This window comes from Penicillium waksmanii (assembly GCF_028829765.1).
Source record: "Penicillium waksmanii strain IBT 27052 chromosome Unknown utg000002l:1.0-3326099.0:1.0-3328782.0, whole genome shotgun sequence".
In the NCBI taxonomy this organism is placed as follows: domain Eukaryota; kingdom Fungi; phylum Ascomycota; class Eurotiomycetes; order Eurotiales; family Aspergillaceae; genus Penicillium; species Penicillium waksmanii.
In genome coordinates this window covers 1,333,327-1,349,137 of record NW_026643249.1, presented here as the reverse complement: position 1 = coordinate 1,349,137, position 15,811 = coordinate 1,333,327, and the positions used below count along the sequence as shown (strand labels likewise).

The following is a 15,811-nucleotide window of genomic DNA, read 5'->3' as shown; positions in this document are numbered from 1 at the left end:
TTTTTCGTCACGTTTTTCTATCTACTATGAAAGAGGTATTTAGTAAATATTCTCACCCCTGCGACTGGTGCGTTGATGTTCGAGAAACTAAGCATTTTAGAAGCATGCGAGCGAATTGAGGACCCTTTTTGGACGCTTAGATCTAATAATAAAGCTTCACTTTAGCTATTCGCATGGATAGTAGGCTCTAGGTAAATAGACTTTATTTTTGTATCCAAGAATTGAACATAGAATTCCTACTACGCCTTCGACTTTTAGATATTTTCAGGAATGTTGGGATCCGACTCGTTCTGGCTTCGGGATGCCGGCACACAAAGAAGCGGATGACGTCAGCGTTACCGAGGTATCATCCCGAGGTATCCTAAACCAACCTCCTGCCAGCAAATGCAGCGCAAAACCGAGCTTCGAAGACCGTTTACATAGCTGGTTTCTCGCTATATGCCAATTCGCTCCGAAGCCGCGCTTCGACATCAGTTAAGACATCCTCGGTATCTAACTCGCAGACTATCATGCCGCCCACAAATCAAAATTCGCGTTCGCGGCGTCATAGGTCAGCTGTCGCATGTCAAGCGTGTCGCCAACGAAAGGTGCGGTGCAGTTTGACAGTCACTGGTGTTCCTTGTTCCGGATGTACCCAGGATGGCTCGGACTGCGTTGTGGACATGGACCGAGCAAAATTGTGAGAACATATACTGAATTTGCCCAGGTGGGTTTACATGCGAATCGTGCTAAACAGGAGGGATCCACCATAGAGTTCAGCATCTTGGCCAGTTGGCACCTTCTAGCTCTCGTCGGAGGTCTGGTCAGCCAGTTCATTCAAGTTTTTTGCCTATCGGTAGCCATGAACCTCTACTCGCACACGCGACTAGGTCGGCCGATCTGGCTCCCAGGCGCACCCAATCGGAGCATGCTACGCCCAGGCCAGCCGATCATCGGCTTGGCAATATCGAAGAAGAAGTACGTAGTGGGCTTGAGATAGCATCGGCTGCGCTTGGTCAGCCACAAAGAACTGGAGAAGTCCCTTTTTATACAGGTGAAAATTAATCATCCCGCAATGGAAGGAATACTTTACTCAACTTCCAACAGGAGAACGAACAGGACCCACGTCGGCCCTCGCTATCTGCTCGCCAGGACAATCATTACCGAAGCACATCCTGATTCCATCTCATCGGAAAGATCTAAGCGACGAAGATCGTGATTTTCTGAAGCGCAAAGGCGTTTTCACACTCCCCGGGAAAAAGGCATGTGATAGTATGGTCGAGGCCTATCTACTTCATGTGCACCCAATCCTACCAGTGGTCGAAGCCGATCTACTATTACAGCATCACCAATCGGAGCAGCTTCACAGTTATAACACCTTACTACTATGGAGTCTGTTTTTTGTTGCAGTAAATGTGAGAGTCGAAATGCGCAGCCACCCCTCACAAAGCTAATATCAAAAAATTACAGTTCATTCCAGTGGAAATATGCGAGCAAGAGGGATTTCCTTCAAGGAGAGAGATGAGATTCGATATGTATTCACGAGCCAAAGTAAGGAATGGCCCACCCACCAGCCCCGAGTCCCTTTACTTTCTTCCAGTACTGAACATTTCGGTCCACTAGTGCATGTATAACAACGGCAACGAACGGAGCAACGTCGTGCTATTGCAGTCTTCTCTGCTTTTAGGATTCTGGCATTCCGATATAGAAGAGCATATGCAGCCCTGGTACTGGACAGGGATCGCAACAAGCCTAGGCCATATTCTTGGCCTGCATCGTGACCCTGGAGTTTCAAGCTATAATTCATCCATCACCGACCGACAAAGATCATTCTGGCGTCGTCTTTGGTGGTGCTGCTTCTTTTGAGATCGATGGCTAGGGCTTACTTTGGGTAGGCCCTTACGCATCAACCTTGATGATTGTGATATTCCTATGCCGTCAGTCGACGATATGCTGTTTGATACTGGGGTCCCTCAAGAATACAGCTTTTCGTCCTGCTTTCCAGGGGATATGCAAAGGTCAGCTGAGTACTGGATTATTCTTATAGAGCTGAGCTGCCAGCTGGGTAAAATCATGACTGTGAATTATCAAGCAGCGAGGTCAAAGCCATCTCTTCATGAGCTTGAATTGATTGAGAGACAACTGCTACAGAGCAGATTGCCGGATCAGTATGAAGTTGGTCTCATGCCGAGCACCCGGTTTTATTCAAACCATGTTCATTTGCATTACCAGTAAGTTCTGGATGACTCTTGGCTCCTTTGATCGACTATTTAATATCATCGACACTACAGAGCGATGTTGGTCACGTTTTATCGACCTTGGGGAACAGATGCTCCGAACGAACTTCATGACAGCGCTAAGAAAGACTGGCAACATCGAATGAGACTCAGAGCCGATGCTGCTGCCTCCAGAACAAACGAGATTCTAGATGCGCTAGTTCAAGATGATCTTCTGGGGTTTGCAGGGCCTATGACGTGAGTTTATCCCGTGGCCGAAGAAGGGGAACCCTACACTAGGAAGGGGGTGGTGGGAGACATGTAGAGTGACAAAGCTAATTTAGCATGGGCTCCAAGGCCGCCACTTTTAGTCCCCGCGATGCAGGCGCATCTGCTTCATTGCAAGACCGGAGACCCCCTCTCGAAGAGAGTCAGGCTGAACAAGCTCGAAATGTGCATGTTGGTCATGGAAGAGCTTCAAAAAACGTACACTGCAGCCTCGATCTACGGGGCCGTCTTCACCAAGGCCCTCCAAATGATTTTCCCAGGGTACTCGGCCCCTGTGGCACCTTTTAGCTCCACAGCCAATGCTGCAGCTGCAGCTCCTACTCCTGCAAGCGTGAATGGTCCTGTCAATTCTCCTATGGGGGTGGATGTCCCTGACTATACCCAGGGCCAGATCAACGAGGGCGACTTTGTTGCGGGCGATGGGAATCTGATGGATGCATTAATGGATGAAGCGTCGATTTTCAATTTTTGGGAGACCTGGAATCAGATGTAAATCGTGTACTAACTAAGTAGCAAGCCATGAGTTTATAAATACAAGTCATAATGTACGAGTATGAGTATGTAGTAGGTAGATGGAGATGGAAGGTGCCAAGCCCTGGATTCTTTCGACTGCAGGTATTCCTTCTTGTACTTGTACATTCACCCACCTCACTGCACACACTCTGCACACACTCTGCACACTTTTGTTTGCTGTGCCCCGCGACAAGTCACCGTTGCTGCATGCAAGCCAATGGCGTTGTTACGATCATGAGATCTTGCCATCTCGCACACGCGGGATCCGAGCATCTGCACCACGACTCACCCTGTTGGTTACGCTGGCCAACCAGGCCATCCATGTCAATCCCGGGGTTGGCCGACCGAAGCTTTGGATTTTTCCAACTTGATTGATTTGTTGCGTCTCCAAATCCAGTGCTTGTCTCGACTACGACTCCCCCCACCCAGTATGTACTAGATTACAGGTACTGCATCTGTAGTTGGTGCCAGCGGGTTTTCCCCACAATCGCGCCCAGAGAACAACTTGACCAACCTTTGGACCTTGAACATCATGGCACGCAGAATTCCGATTTCCTCGCTTCGGCCAGGGAATTTCTCATGCGCGCAAGACTTGACGATTGGCCATTGGCCACCATGCGCGATCCACGGCCAGCAGAAGCTGACTCCGCAGAGACCAAGGGGGGGCGACGAGCGAATCAGCATCACCGGCCAGGCTGTCCACCTCACGCATGCATGCAGTGCCAACGCATCGTGGCCGTGTACTCGGTACTCGCGACCAATGTACTCTGCAGCCAGCCTCTCCCTTGCCGCAGAACTTGCTATGACCAGCTGGAACATGCTGGCTCAGTGCCCCGGTACTCCATGCCTCCGAGACAAAATCGCCATCTGCAACTGTCCACTTCGAGTTGGCTAGCCTTTTGAACAACTCGGTGATTTTATACTTCTCCTCTCCTACTCCGTACCCTTTACTATTTTCCCTTTGACCTTTGGACTCCCTTCCTCCTCCCTTCCTTTCCTTTCCCGTTCTCACCCTGGACTCGTTCGCCAGTTGCTCCATCCCCTCCGCCCGGGTAGGTCGTCGTCATTCCCATGACCCCCGGCCGGTTTCTTGCCCCGCGATAGAACCATGCGATAAGCATCCGCCCATCGCGGCCAGGGGCTTTTCGCGATCCTGTTCTCCGCCTGGCGCGACAAGAGACAAAATGGTGGTTTATCCACAAGAGGACCCTTGGTCCTCTACCAGTACGTCTCGATTTCTTATCTGGTTTCTGCTTCTGTCTTTTCTTCTTCCTCTCTTGCGCGCCTATCCCTCCATTTTTGGCTGTTTCAGCTTGTGCTTGCATTGTCACTTTCGTGGGGTGGAACCCACTCCCCTGGTTCCTTGTCGTCTCGCTGCCTGATTTGATCCCAATCTGATCTGCTCCAGCCGTGCGGATTCCTGCTCTCCAGACTGATCCACCATGTGATCCATCGCATCGGGCAGATCCCTCATCAGTGCCTCTTCCTCCTTCACCACCAGCGTCGCCATCAGCGACCATGCCCTCCGATGTTCCTCTGATAGAACCAGTGGAACAGAGCGTGGGGCCAGGTGAGTTGGGTGGCTCGGCCCGTTCCAGTCCCAAATTCATGGCCAAATCTCCTGGAGAAGACTCCCCGCATCCAAATATTCCCGCGATTCCCACGGCTACTAGAGATGAAGGGCCCCATGTCTCTTTCGAAGACTTCTCCATGCGATTCCGACAAAGCCAACGCAAACAAATCCAAAGGAAGCGACTGGAAAAGCGACTGCGCGCCACCAAGGTCTCCATCGGTGTTTCTGCGCGCATAATCCGGATCGGCAATACAGTCCAGCGCGGTCTGGTCGAAGCTCTCAAACATGATGATAAGGCCAGTTTTGCCGCTCTATATCATACACTCTATGATCTTCAGGAGTCGTGTACATCCAGTGCACGGCGTGATGACCGAGATGAATCGCTGGACGAACAGGAACAATCCTCGGAGCCTGAATTGGATCGCTCCTCGGACCTCTTTAACCAACTAAGCCCTCAATCCCGGGCGGACTTGCTGGAGATCTTACGGCTGGTTCGTTCTGATCCACAGTTCCTGGTCGACCGTCTCCGCAGCTTCACCTCATCACAACTGGCCTCTTTTACCAACGCAGCCACTGCTTTGGACGCCGGAGACCCTGCATTTCCGTCTTCTTCGTCTTCTTCCTCCCGTTCCTTCCGAGGTCAATATGCCTTTAATCGAAATCCAACCCAATCAGCCTCGTTCAAGGACCATGCGTATGCTTTTGAAAGGACCAATCCGCTTTCCATCTTGCTTTCTAACGTTTATGCCGCCCCTTTGGAGTCCGGGACACCGGATTTTACATTACGGCTGGACATGTGGTCTTCTGTCTGCGCTCAACTAATGTCCCAAGGTAGCAGTAAATTCTACCCTCTCATTGGGCAAATTTTGTCTGCATGGGCCACCGGCAGCAACTGGAAAGCCCGTCCCAAGTTCGAACTCTACCTTATGGATATCCTGCAGACCGGCGCTTTCCTTTTGGAGCATATAGATACCCCTGCCGGTTTGGACTTTGCTGCCGAGGCTCTGGATCCCCTTCGAACCGATGTCGCCGAGGAATTCTTTGCTTCTGCCGTGGATGACCTATTCCGTGTTCTCGATGATCCCGATGGTGGTTTTCCTTCTACAGTTCTCCAGTTTACTAAAGCTGTGCTTTGTAAATTGGACAATCTTGACAGCCGCAGTCGTTTCCTTGAGTATCTTTTTGTTCAGTGGTTCTTCCCAAAGTTCCTCTATAGCGCCTTAACGTATCCAGAGGTACGAGCCTCCCTCCCGCAAGTCGAATTCATTCTTACAAGTTTTGTCGGATAGGCACACGGTTTGTTGCTCGATTTTCATATTCGAAAAGATGCTCGTGAGAAGCTGCTTGGGCAGGTTGGGCTGAGGGCCTATTCTCAAGTCTTCGCTGTCTTACGTTCTATGTGGGTTTCAATCAATGCTCACCTCGCATTTCTTTATCCATATAAGATGTGCGGTGGCTAATTTTGATACAGGAACCATTTTTCCATTCTTCGGCCATCCATCAAACGGCGTGTTGATAGCATGATTTCACGCCTCCAACCCCCTTCGTCTACCGAACTCCCAGCGATGGATTTTCTGACACCATCCCTGGGGAATAACTCGTCGACGTTTCTTTTGCTTTCTGCCAGTGACATACTTACACTACTAGACGCTCTTTTCCCACGCTCGTCATCCACATTACACTCTCCCCAAGATTCAGCAGGTTTCTCCTCTTGGGCTTCAAGTCTATCACCCACCTATAACATTCGCCCAGACTCATATTATGAACCTGGTTTCTTCCGGTCGCCCCATGATGCAGACAAACGCCCCATCTCTCGAGGTAGCTCTGTATTTTCCATGGAGACTTCTTCTATGTCTGCCCCCGAGAGTAGAATCGGTCAGACTGCCGCACGGATACGCTTCGAGTTGTCTGATTCGGACGAATCAACCGAGCGCCCACGGTTGGAAGCTCCTTCGGATGAGCATTGGACGATTTTCTCGGTCGCTCAGGATGGTCGTGGTCTCACATGGAGCCTACTTCCGGACTGTGGATCACGAAGAACCTCTGTCATTGAAAGTGATGATGACGCCCAGTCTACAAGTCTTGGCCTAGAAGAAAATTATGAGGCACTCCAGACAGCCATAATTCGACTTGTTCAAGAAGATCAAGTCTATGATTCGGATGACATCAGCCGCGATTCAAGTTCTTTCCAGACTTTATCAAAATCGCTGAAGCAACGCTTCAACCAAGCCATGGCTTCTTCTCACCACTGTTCTAATTTTGTGGGTGCACACTATTGGTGGAATGCCTCACGCCAACTTCGACAAGGCAATACTGTTGACTCCTCGCCTATGGGAGATGATTCATGGATTCTCGGCCCAATGCACAGCTCATGTAGTCGTTCCCTGACCAGATCCCGCGCTGTCATCGATCGCTGTGAAGGTGATTTCGTGTCACTGGGCAAAAACCTCCGCTGTCTACAAACACATGTCAAGAGCTTGATGACCACTATCTCCAAACTTCGCAATAAAATGTGGTACATGACCGATGTCAAGAATTCCATGAGGTATGAAGAAGCTCGTCATGTGGCCATGGCTCTGAAGACCATGATCTACTCCTCTCGCCCCTACTTCGATATGCCTGAGGAACCGCGCTCTCGTACCGGGGCCCGTTCATTAGGGGGATCCCTATTCCAAAAGCCTGAAGTGCAAGTGATGAACATGATGAAAGCACCAAGTAGTCAGGGTGGCCCAAAGAAATTATCAGATGAGCAGGTGGAACTCACCCGCAAGTGGCTGGCCCACAACGCAATTGATAATTTCTGCAAAGGCGAAGAACGCATCCACAGATTCTGTTATGAGGTTCGAACAAGTATCAGTCGCCTCGTTGGCGAGACCATGGCAGAAACTCCTGTTCTGTGGGCCAGCGAGTTATTTCAAAGAGAGCGAGTAAGGTATGAGGGCTATGGCAATCATTCGTTCCCAGGGTTGTCCGTGCCGACAACGCCTCGGCCTTCGACTACCGCAAGTGAGGACCCGATGCATACCAGTCAATTATATGGAAGCAACATACATATGCCCGAGTTCACGCCACGGTTCTCCCATGAAACCCCGTTCATGGGGCGAAGACCGTCCGTCCAGAGCATTGGTTCGGATAAAACTCGCCCTGCTCGTGACCTTCCTTCCATCGATATATCATCCATCGCGGGCTCTCCTGGTCGTGCAGCATCAACATCGACTGGCGATACTTGCAGCACTTTTTGGTCCGCACCGCAGCGCCACCCTATGTATGCTAATAGCGTATCAAGTGTGTACTCACGACCACCTTCAATGTTCAGTGAAACTGCAACTCGACAAACTCGCCGCTCTGAACGCAAGACAGTGGGGAAATCGGCATTCATGGACGACTTGCGGCAAACCTTAACCAGTCTACTTCTCAGCGATCTAGGCTCTCCAGTTTGGAGCTGTGGCAGTGAAACAGATGCCTGGTTCACCAACAAACTCGATGAAACGCGTGTTAGAGTACAGATGCAGAGGCACGCCGCCGTTGAGAAATTTTGGGCGGATTACGAAGAACGCTCAAAAGGTGCCAAGCAACACCGCCAGACAAAGGGCGGACGACGGAGCATATCTCTCGAGCCTCCTGTTTCTCGCCGCAAGAGTTCGCCGAGCGATGAATCCCCTTCTAGTCGAGACCAAGAATCGAATCAAGATGACGAATCGGCTTTTTCATACAAGGCAGTCTTCCATCGTTTGATCGAAGTTTTCTCTCGCCATGGAAATCCTTTTGTCAAACTCAATGCTCTCCGAGACCTAAGGTCCCTAGTCGTCGCCTCTCTCATCTCGTCCCATGATGCCAATTTGGCAGGTACTTCTAGCAACATATACTCTAGCGGTGCCGATCGTTTACAGGGTCCCCGCCAACCGCGACCCCGAGCTACCCGTCACAGCTTCTCGGAGATGCGACCAGCAGGGCTGGCTTCCATGGATCCAGAAGCTCCTATCACCTCAGTCGATTCAGTCACCTGCGAGTCGCGTCCATCGGACTACTGTCCACCATCTGAGGATGAGATCGTGGCTACCTTACGTGACCTGATTCTAGAAGTCAAGCCGAAGACTCTCTTCCGGGACTTGCAGTTTATTTCTGCCTTTGTTCCCAGCGACCATTTGAGCAAAACCGACCGGGGCACAGCGTTCCTTCAATTTGGCCTCGCTGCTCTGAGTCTCAAGGACGAGGTCTGCAATGCCATGGTCGAAATTGCGGACCGTATTGTATCTCAAGAGCTCATGTGCCGACACCCGCTTCCTGGCTCCGACTTCTACCCTCGACCTAGCCACGCGATCGAAGACGCAGCGGCGATGTGGATCGTCACCGCTAAAGAGGGCAATCCAGTCGCTCAACGCGAGCTAGCTATCCTCTACTTGACTCATCCAGAACGACTTCCTCGGGTCACGCTACCACTGACCTGTCCGCGAGATACCTTCAAGGCTGAAATGATGTATATGCGCGGTAAAGATTCCAAGTCAGACCCACAAAGTATGTGTTTGGCACTGCACTGGATGCAGCTATCAGCAAGTGGAGGAGATCTCCTTGCTCGCAATCGTCTCCGTGAGCGAGAGGAGTTTGATTCTATTGCCTAAGCAATCTCGCTCCGCTCCGCTCCGGTCCACACCAATTCTCTCTTTACATTCTTTACATTCCTTCGATATTTTCTTACCTTTCTCTTCTTATTTTGCATTTACTTCCATTATTTTGAGCTACACGAGGCGGGCCTTGCTTGTTTGCATATACAGATACCCCTTCTTTGGGCGATTCATCTGGTGTTAGAGGTCAAATTATATATGGATTCTCAATTATACGTGAAGCTAGGAATTTATTCAGAAAGCCCGAGAGGTCATGTAACTACTGGTACTAGTCTACTAGTAACTACACTAGTTAGTACATGCTAACTAGTACTACTACGAGTATACACGCCTTCAGGCCGCAATCCGAAGACGTCAGGCGCCAAGGCCGACGTCATCAAAATGCCCCACGTGCCCGCCTTCTCCCACTCCAACTCCAGCTGCAACTCCAACTCCAACTCCAGCTCCATCGCAGCTGACTCCTTCCAGTGGCTTCGCTCTCATTCCCCGTATCTTCTTTACTACAAACCTTCTTAGCTGAAGACTGATCCTCAGGTCATCTTGGTCCCAGCTGAACACACATACCTCCCCATCTGACACAGCGGCTGACAGGCTAAGCCTCCTACTTCTACCCCTCCGGGATATTTCTTGCCTACGTCCACTTGAAAATCGGACGGTATCCTCGTCTTTCTTCACCAACTATCCATGATGACAACCGCACCGCATATGCCGGCTAAGGCACACAGCACCGAAGATGTGCACCCGCGCCCGAGAGGTAGGCTTCTTTTCCGTCCCAAATAGAGACAGCAGGGCTAACGGATAGCTTCTCGCTCTGTGTGAACTAGGAATCCTCAAGAACACCAAGTCCTACTCCTCCGCTTCCGCACCTCCCGCTGCTCCACTCGCCGGGCCCATCCCAGTACCTATCATCCCCGAAGTGTCCGACATCACCCTCCAGAATACCCTTCAGAACGCAGGCCGCCGTCGTTCTTCCTCCAACACTCGACCCGGCTCTTCATCCCGCAGACAATCCGTCCAAAGTGCCCAGGACGAAAACGAGCCCCGTCTGAAGTGGGACGAAGCCAACCTGTACCTGGCGGAGCAGGACCGCACCGCGAAAATGAAGATCGATGAGCCCAAGACTCCGTATGCCCCGCACTACGATCCCACCGAAGACGACGAGGAGATGCGTCTGGAAGGGGCGAAAGACAGCCTCCTCGATGCGCAGGATATTGTTGTTGACGAGCTCGACAACCCCGACAAGTCCAACCACCCCCACAAGAAAGGCGTCTCTGAAGACGACATTCCCAACCTCGAGCTCGGCGAGGCAGAAGATACATTCCAGGCTACCGCAGACGCGGCTTCGGACCCCCGGATCTACCGCGATCGCAGCATGAGCACGGATTCTCATAAGAGTGATAAGCACGTGGTCATGGGTGGTGAGGTGAATGGCGACGGGCTGATCACCTCGGACGACGCGAAGGAGAAACACCGCGAGTTCGAGGAGCATCGGAAGAAGCACTACGAAATGAGGAATATCAAGGAACTTCTTGCGTATGTTTCACTACATCTACGTCAGCTTTTTGACTGGATTTTGCTAACGCGTACCTCCAGGCACCCTGAAGAGCTTGATGAAATGGAAGAAGACGAGGATGAGACTGAACCCGGTCCCCCACCCGCTATGCCCCAAATTCCCGATCGTTTCCGCAACGAGCAATAGTTACGCATCTATATTCTACGACAGCTTCTCTTCTCCCGCTTTCTCACTCTCCCTCTGTCTTTCTTTCTATCCTTTTCATGGCCCGTCTCCCGCCACGGTGGTATAAACGTCCGTTTAGGTGGCCTCGTTTTGTTTCGTCCCATTCTAGTTTGTTCTGACTACTTTCTCTTTCTTTTCTTTTTTGGTCATCTGTATATTCCCCTTAACGCTTGAGCTCTCGTTCCGGGCTTTCTTTTCCTCTCTCATTCTTCGATTCGGCTTCTTCACCTTGCCCTTTTTGATGAATGAGCCAGGTATTCAGACTGGTTCTCTTTTTCTTTCCTTTTCTTTCCTGCCTGTGGGTTTAGATTTGTAGTAGAGAACCAATGACAACCATATCTGACTGTGACGCCTGTCAAATTAGTTTTACATGGCGTTTGTGATAGTCCCCTTTTCAGTGAGATTGCATCTCTTTTCGCTGATGTTTTGGCACTTGTACATTAGCGTCATTGCCACGAAGTTAAAATTATAAATAGAATAGTGTGATCCAAGCCTCCTATCTCATCTATCACAAGACAAGTCTTATAGTCCAAGTTGACCCGCTCGCATTTCCTCTAAACATCGTATGCCAGTAACTACTTTAGAGCGGAGCCTCAGGGCGAATGACCGGAATATCCCTGGAACCCGAAATTTTAATGTGGACCTCGGGATGTATAATAATAAATACTTTGGCTAGAGTCTTTTCGGAAATTGCCCAAGGATCATGTGTGACTCGTAACCTGCAATAGAATTGTCGCACTTCTCGCCCTAAACCTGGAGATACTAAGGGGTCGCACGACTGTTGCAACCTTGAAACAGTATTTCAATCGTTCCTTTGGCCGTGGAGTTCAAATTGGAGCTACTGGGTGCCCAGGTGGTACTATAAAAGATCTACTATAGGCTACTCCGTACTAGTAGCGGGCATCTAGAGGAAGTATACTAGCAGTATGGTAGGCAAAGCTGAATTTGACGCTTGATACCCATACTAGTACTTGATCTCGGGTTGATTATTGGTGTATATTAGTAGTACTCGTATATTCAAGTGCCGGAGCAAATGAGATGACCATCTAAACTGACTACTCTTGAGGCTTATTCATAGTATAATATTGAAGTAGGGTGCTTAGTTAGTGCAAGTTAATAGGTGCTAGTATCTAACTAGCCGCAATCAGGAACCCCCTGGTGGCTCGGATGCCGATTTCTATGTCAGAATCCAATGCATGCCAGTGGTCATTGCAAGTCTAGGTAAAATCGGCCCGGTCGCGGGTGTAATTAGTGTGATGGGAACTTGGATGGGATGACAGGTGGGGGAGACACAGTGGGCCTCGATTGATAGGCAGCTAGCCCCTGCCTTATTTTATTTCCCCCCTGATTTGTTTCTCTGTCTCGACTTCGTCTCCGTACTTCTCCTTTCATTCTTTTTCTCTCACAAAACACCAGCACCATGTCTGATCAGAAGCCTATCGAGCAGACTCCTGCCACTGAGAAGCCCGTCGTGGAGACGGCCGAGTCCTCGGAAACTCCCGCGGCCCCTATTGTTGAGAACAATGGCACTGATACCGCGACTAAGCCTGAGGAACCCGCCAAAGATGAGCCTGTGAAAACTCAGGAACATGTCAGGAATGAAGTCTTGCCTGCTACGGCCACCACTGTTACCGCCGCCGAGCCTGAGGTAGCTAAGCCCGAGGAGCAAAAGCCCCAGAAGCCAGAATACGTGACCAACGTTCCGTCCCTGGGCGAGTTCTTCGACCACCTCCCCGCCATTCTCACCAAGACTGGTCACGATGAGATGTGGGGTGTGCCTCTCAAAGATACCGCGGATATTCCCACCGTCAACGTGCTGATCAAGTTCCTCCGAGCCAACGAGGGCAACCTGGCAGCCGCCGAGGACCAGCTTCGCAAGGCTCTCGAATGGCGCAAGCAGACCAACCCATTGGCGCTAATCGAGACGGGTCGCTACAGTGCTACCAAATACGGGGGTTTGGGATACCTGACTACCTATGAGCAGGATGGTCGTCCTCTGGTCTTCACGTGGAACATCTATGGCGCAGTCAAAGATATGAGCGCGACCTTTTCAGACTCGGACGAGTAAGTCTAAGCCTCGCTCTAGCTCCAAAAAATGAAACTAAAAATTATATCAACAGATTTGTCAGATGGCGCGCAGCCCTCATGGAACTTGCCGTCCAAGACCTGAAGATGAAGGATGCCACGACCGTGATCGACTACGACGGCGAAAAGGACCCTTACCAGATGGTCCAAGTCCACGACTATCTGAATGTCAAGTTCTTCCGTATGGACCCCGCAGTTCGTACCGCGACGAAGAAGACCATCGATGTCTTCTCCACCGCGTACCCTGAGCTGCTGCGCGAGAAGTTCTTCGTCAATGTGCCCTCCATCATGGGCTGGATGTTCTCTGCTATGAAGCTCATTCTAAGCCGCAACACGACCCGCAAGTTCCACCCCATCACCAATGGCGCCAATCTCGCTCACGAATTCCCTGCTGCGATCGCGGATAAGCTCCCTAAGACCTATGGTGGAAAGGGTTCGGTCCTGAAGGACGACGGGGAGGCTCGCACAGTCCAGCTGATTGAAGTTAAGGAAGTGAATAAGGAGGAGCCTAAGGAAGAGGCGAAGCCTGCTGAAACTTCTGGCGAAAGTGCTGCTCCTGCTGATGCCATTGTGAACCCCGAGGCAGCGAAGGAAGCTTCTAAGGATGAGCCCACTGCCACTGAGCCTGCCAAGGAAGAAACTGTCAAGGAAGAGCTCAAGGAGACAACTCAGGAGCCTGCCAAGGAGGAAGTCAAGGAGGAAACTAAGTAAAAGCTCATTTTCCTGTTGAGCCGTCTGTTGTGATACCCGAAGGAGCTGTGCGTGACACTCTCCACTCTTGTTTTGGTGCGTTGTTTTAAGTGTTTTCATAGATAGATAGCCGTTGTGCAAAAATATTATTTTTTAACAGCTGAAATGAAGCTTGACATAATTGAATGAACTGGTGTCAGTAAACAAAGACAAGGGAGATACTCGTACTGCCCAGGTGTGTACATAGTTCTGGAATATCCACCACGGTCCCGCAAGCTTGTACGGGCGACCACAGCACCCAGATGCGCAACTCACCTTCTTATCGACAAGCTTCCTCGCGACCACCTTAGTCCATACCTTAAGATATTGATAGGCCATCGAACTCACGGGGTTCGTCACTTTTAGTTACAACCTCTCCTTGTTCCCTGAGCTGAGAGCTGTGATCCTCAGAATGCGATTCACTCTCTGCTAAATCTTTTCCGACCCTCCAATCATCTCTACCGACCTTCGGCTGCCTCGTCGGTCAACGATACCCTACCCCCGATTCATCCATTCGCGCACCCAGACCATATTTAAGCCAACATGTCGGTCTGGAATCCAGATAATATCCGCGATGTTGCCGAATCCGTCGGCATCACAAACCTCAACCACGATGTGACCGAGAATCTTGCCCGCGATGTTGAATACCGGGTCGCCCAGGTCCTTGAGGAAGCACTGAAATCGATGCGCCACGCGAAACGCACCGTCCTCACCACCCAGGACATATCTCTTGCTTTACGGAATCTGGATGTCGAGCCCCTATACGGATATGAGTCTCTTCGGCCCCTCCGCTTCGGCGAGGCATCACTCGGTCCCGGTCAACCGTTATTCTATGTTGAAGACGAGGAAGTGGATTTCGAGAAGCTTATCAATGCGCCTTTGCCTAAGGTGCCGCGAGAAGTCTCCTTCACTGGTAAGTTTAGACTGAAGGTTTGGGTTATATCTCACATGAACTGACGAGTCTTGCAGGTCACTGGCTGGCCGTGGAAGGCGTGCAGCCCTCCATCTCCCAAAATCCTACGGCATCCGACTCCCGCAACCTCGAGCTGGCATCGAAGGGACCTAACGCCAACTCTACACTGGCTGCGATGAGCGGCTCTGGTGACGTGTCTGTCAAGCCGCTGGTGAAACACGTGTTGTCCAAGGAATTGCAGCTCTACTTTGAGAAAGTCTGCAGCGCCGTCTTGGACGAGAATAGCGAGGAATTTCGCACGTCTGGGTATTCCAGTCTGCGTGAAGATCCCGGTCTTCACCAATTGGTGCCATACTTTATCCAGTTCATAGCCGAAAAGGTCACGCATAGTCTTAAGGATATCTTTGTGTTGACACAGGTCATGCACATGGCCGAAGCCTTGGTTCAGAACCAGTCACTCTACGTAGACCCTTATGTGAGTTCCCCTCTGCTTTTCATTCATTCACCACTCCGTCCGCCCGCTAACAGAATTACTAATTACTAGATCGCCTCCCTTGTCCCCTCCATCTTGACTTGTCTCATCGGTCGGCAGCTCGGTGGCGCAGCTGACCTGGCCGAGCAGTTTGCGCTACGTGACCTCGCAGCAACTTTGCTCGGTCTGATTGCCAAAAAGTACTCTCACTCCTCCCATATGCTCAAGCCTCGACTGGTACGATCTTGCCTCAAGGCTTTCCTCGATCCATCCAAACCATTTGGGGCGCACTACGGAGCTGTTATCGGAATGCAGTCGGTGGGTGGTTCGGAGGTGGTGCGTGTGCTCATCATCCCCAATCTCAGCGACTATTCGAAATTGCTCAGTGATGGAATCGATGATTCTGCTCGACGACCTGCCGCTGAACGAGTGTTGAATGCGTTGGTGGCCGTTCTGGCATCGCTCCGGGATAGTCAAGGGTTGTTGGCCAATGGCCACCCGGCGGCAGTGACGGAGGAATTGCGGTCAAAGTTAACCGACAAGGTGGGGGATCTGATCGCAACTCGCATTGCCGAGGCCAACGAGGTTCAGCTAGCCCATATAATCCTGGAAGCCTAGGGAACATTTTGTGCAATTGCATTTGGCCAAGGGGGGAAGGAGGAAACTTGGTTGCAGCACGGGAC

The 15,811-nt window shown here is 50.9% G+C and overlaps 6 protein-coding genes across 6 annotated transcripts; 5 read left to right on the top strand and 1 right to left on the bottom strand.

The window, feature by feature from the left end:
• Nucleotides 1-2,274: 2,274 nt before the first annotated feature.
• On the top strand, nt 2,275-2,976 carry N7481_002180 (transcription factor domain-containing protein; the record flags this gene model as incomplete). The annotated part of the gene is made up of 2 exons (XM_057261399.1): nt 2,275-2,453; nt 2,553-2,976. The coding sequence occupies 2 exons, from the start codon at nt 2,275-2,277 to the stop codon at nt 2,974-2,976; spliced, it is 603 nt and encodes a 200-aa protein (XP_057126331.1).
• Nucleotides 2,977-3,431: 455 nt separating this feature from the next.
• Nucleotides 3,432-3,815, bottom strand: N7481_002179 (uncharacterized protein; the record flags this gene model as incomplete). Its single annotated transcript, XM_057261398.1, has 1 exon — nt 3,432-3,815. One exon carries the CDS (start codon nt 3,813-3,815, stop codon nt 3,432-3,434), a length of 384 nt encoding a protein of 127 aa, XP_057126330.1.
• Nucleotides 3,816-4,180: 365 nt separating this feature from the next.
• Nucleotides 4,181-9,188, top strand: N7481_002178 (uncharacterized protein; the record flags this gene model as incomplete). The annotated part of the gene is made up of 4 exons (XM_057261397.1): nt 4,181-4,220; nt 4,405-5,804; nt 5,859-5,968; nt 6,041-9,188. The coding sequence occupies 4 exons, from the start codon at nt 4,181-4,183 to the stop codon at nt 9,186-9,188; spliced, it is 4,698 nt and encodes a 1,565-aa protein (XP_057126329.1).
• A 690-nt stretch (nt 9,189-9,878) lies between these two features.
• Nucleotides 9,879-10,890, top strand: N7481_002177 (PP1-complex regulatory subunit GLC8; the record flags this gene model as incomplete). The annotated part of the gene is made up of 3 exons (XM_057261396.1): nt 9,879-9,945; nt 10,016-10,724; nt 10,785-10,890. The coding sequence occupies 3 exons, from the start codon at nt 9,879-9,881 to the stop codon at nt 10,888-10,890; spliced, it is 882 nt and encodes a 293-aa protein (XP_057126328.1).
• Nucleotides 10,891-12,349: 1,459 nt separating this feature from the next.
• Nucleotides 12,350-13,725, top strand: sfh5 (CRAL/TRIO domain protein; the record flags this gene model as incomplete). Its single annotated transcript, XM_057261395.1, has 2 exons — nt 12,350-12,993; nt 13,050-13,725. The coding sequence occupies 2 exons, from the start codon at nt 12,350-12,352 to the stop codon at nt 13,723-13,725; spliced, it is 1,320 nt and encodes a 439-aa protein (XP_057126327.1).
• A 561-nt stretch (nt 13,726-14,286) lies between these two features.
• Nucleotides 14,287-15,746, top strand: N7481_002175 (TATA-binding protein-associated factor TAF6; the record flags this gene model as incomplete). Its single annotated transcript, XM_057261394.1, has 3 exons — nt 14,287-14,656; nt 14,713-15,131; nt 15,201-15,746. 3 exons carry the CDS (start codon nt 14,287-14,289, stop codon nt 15,744-15,746), a joined length of 1,335 nt encoding a protein of 444 aa, XP_057126326.1.
• Between the last annotated feature and the right edge of the window lie 65 nt (nt 15,747-15,811).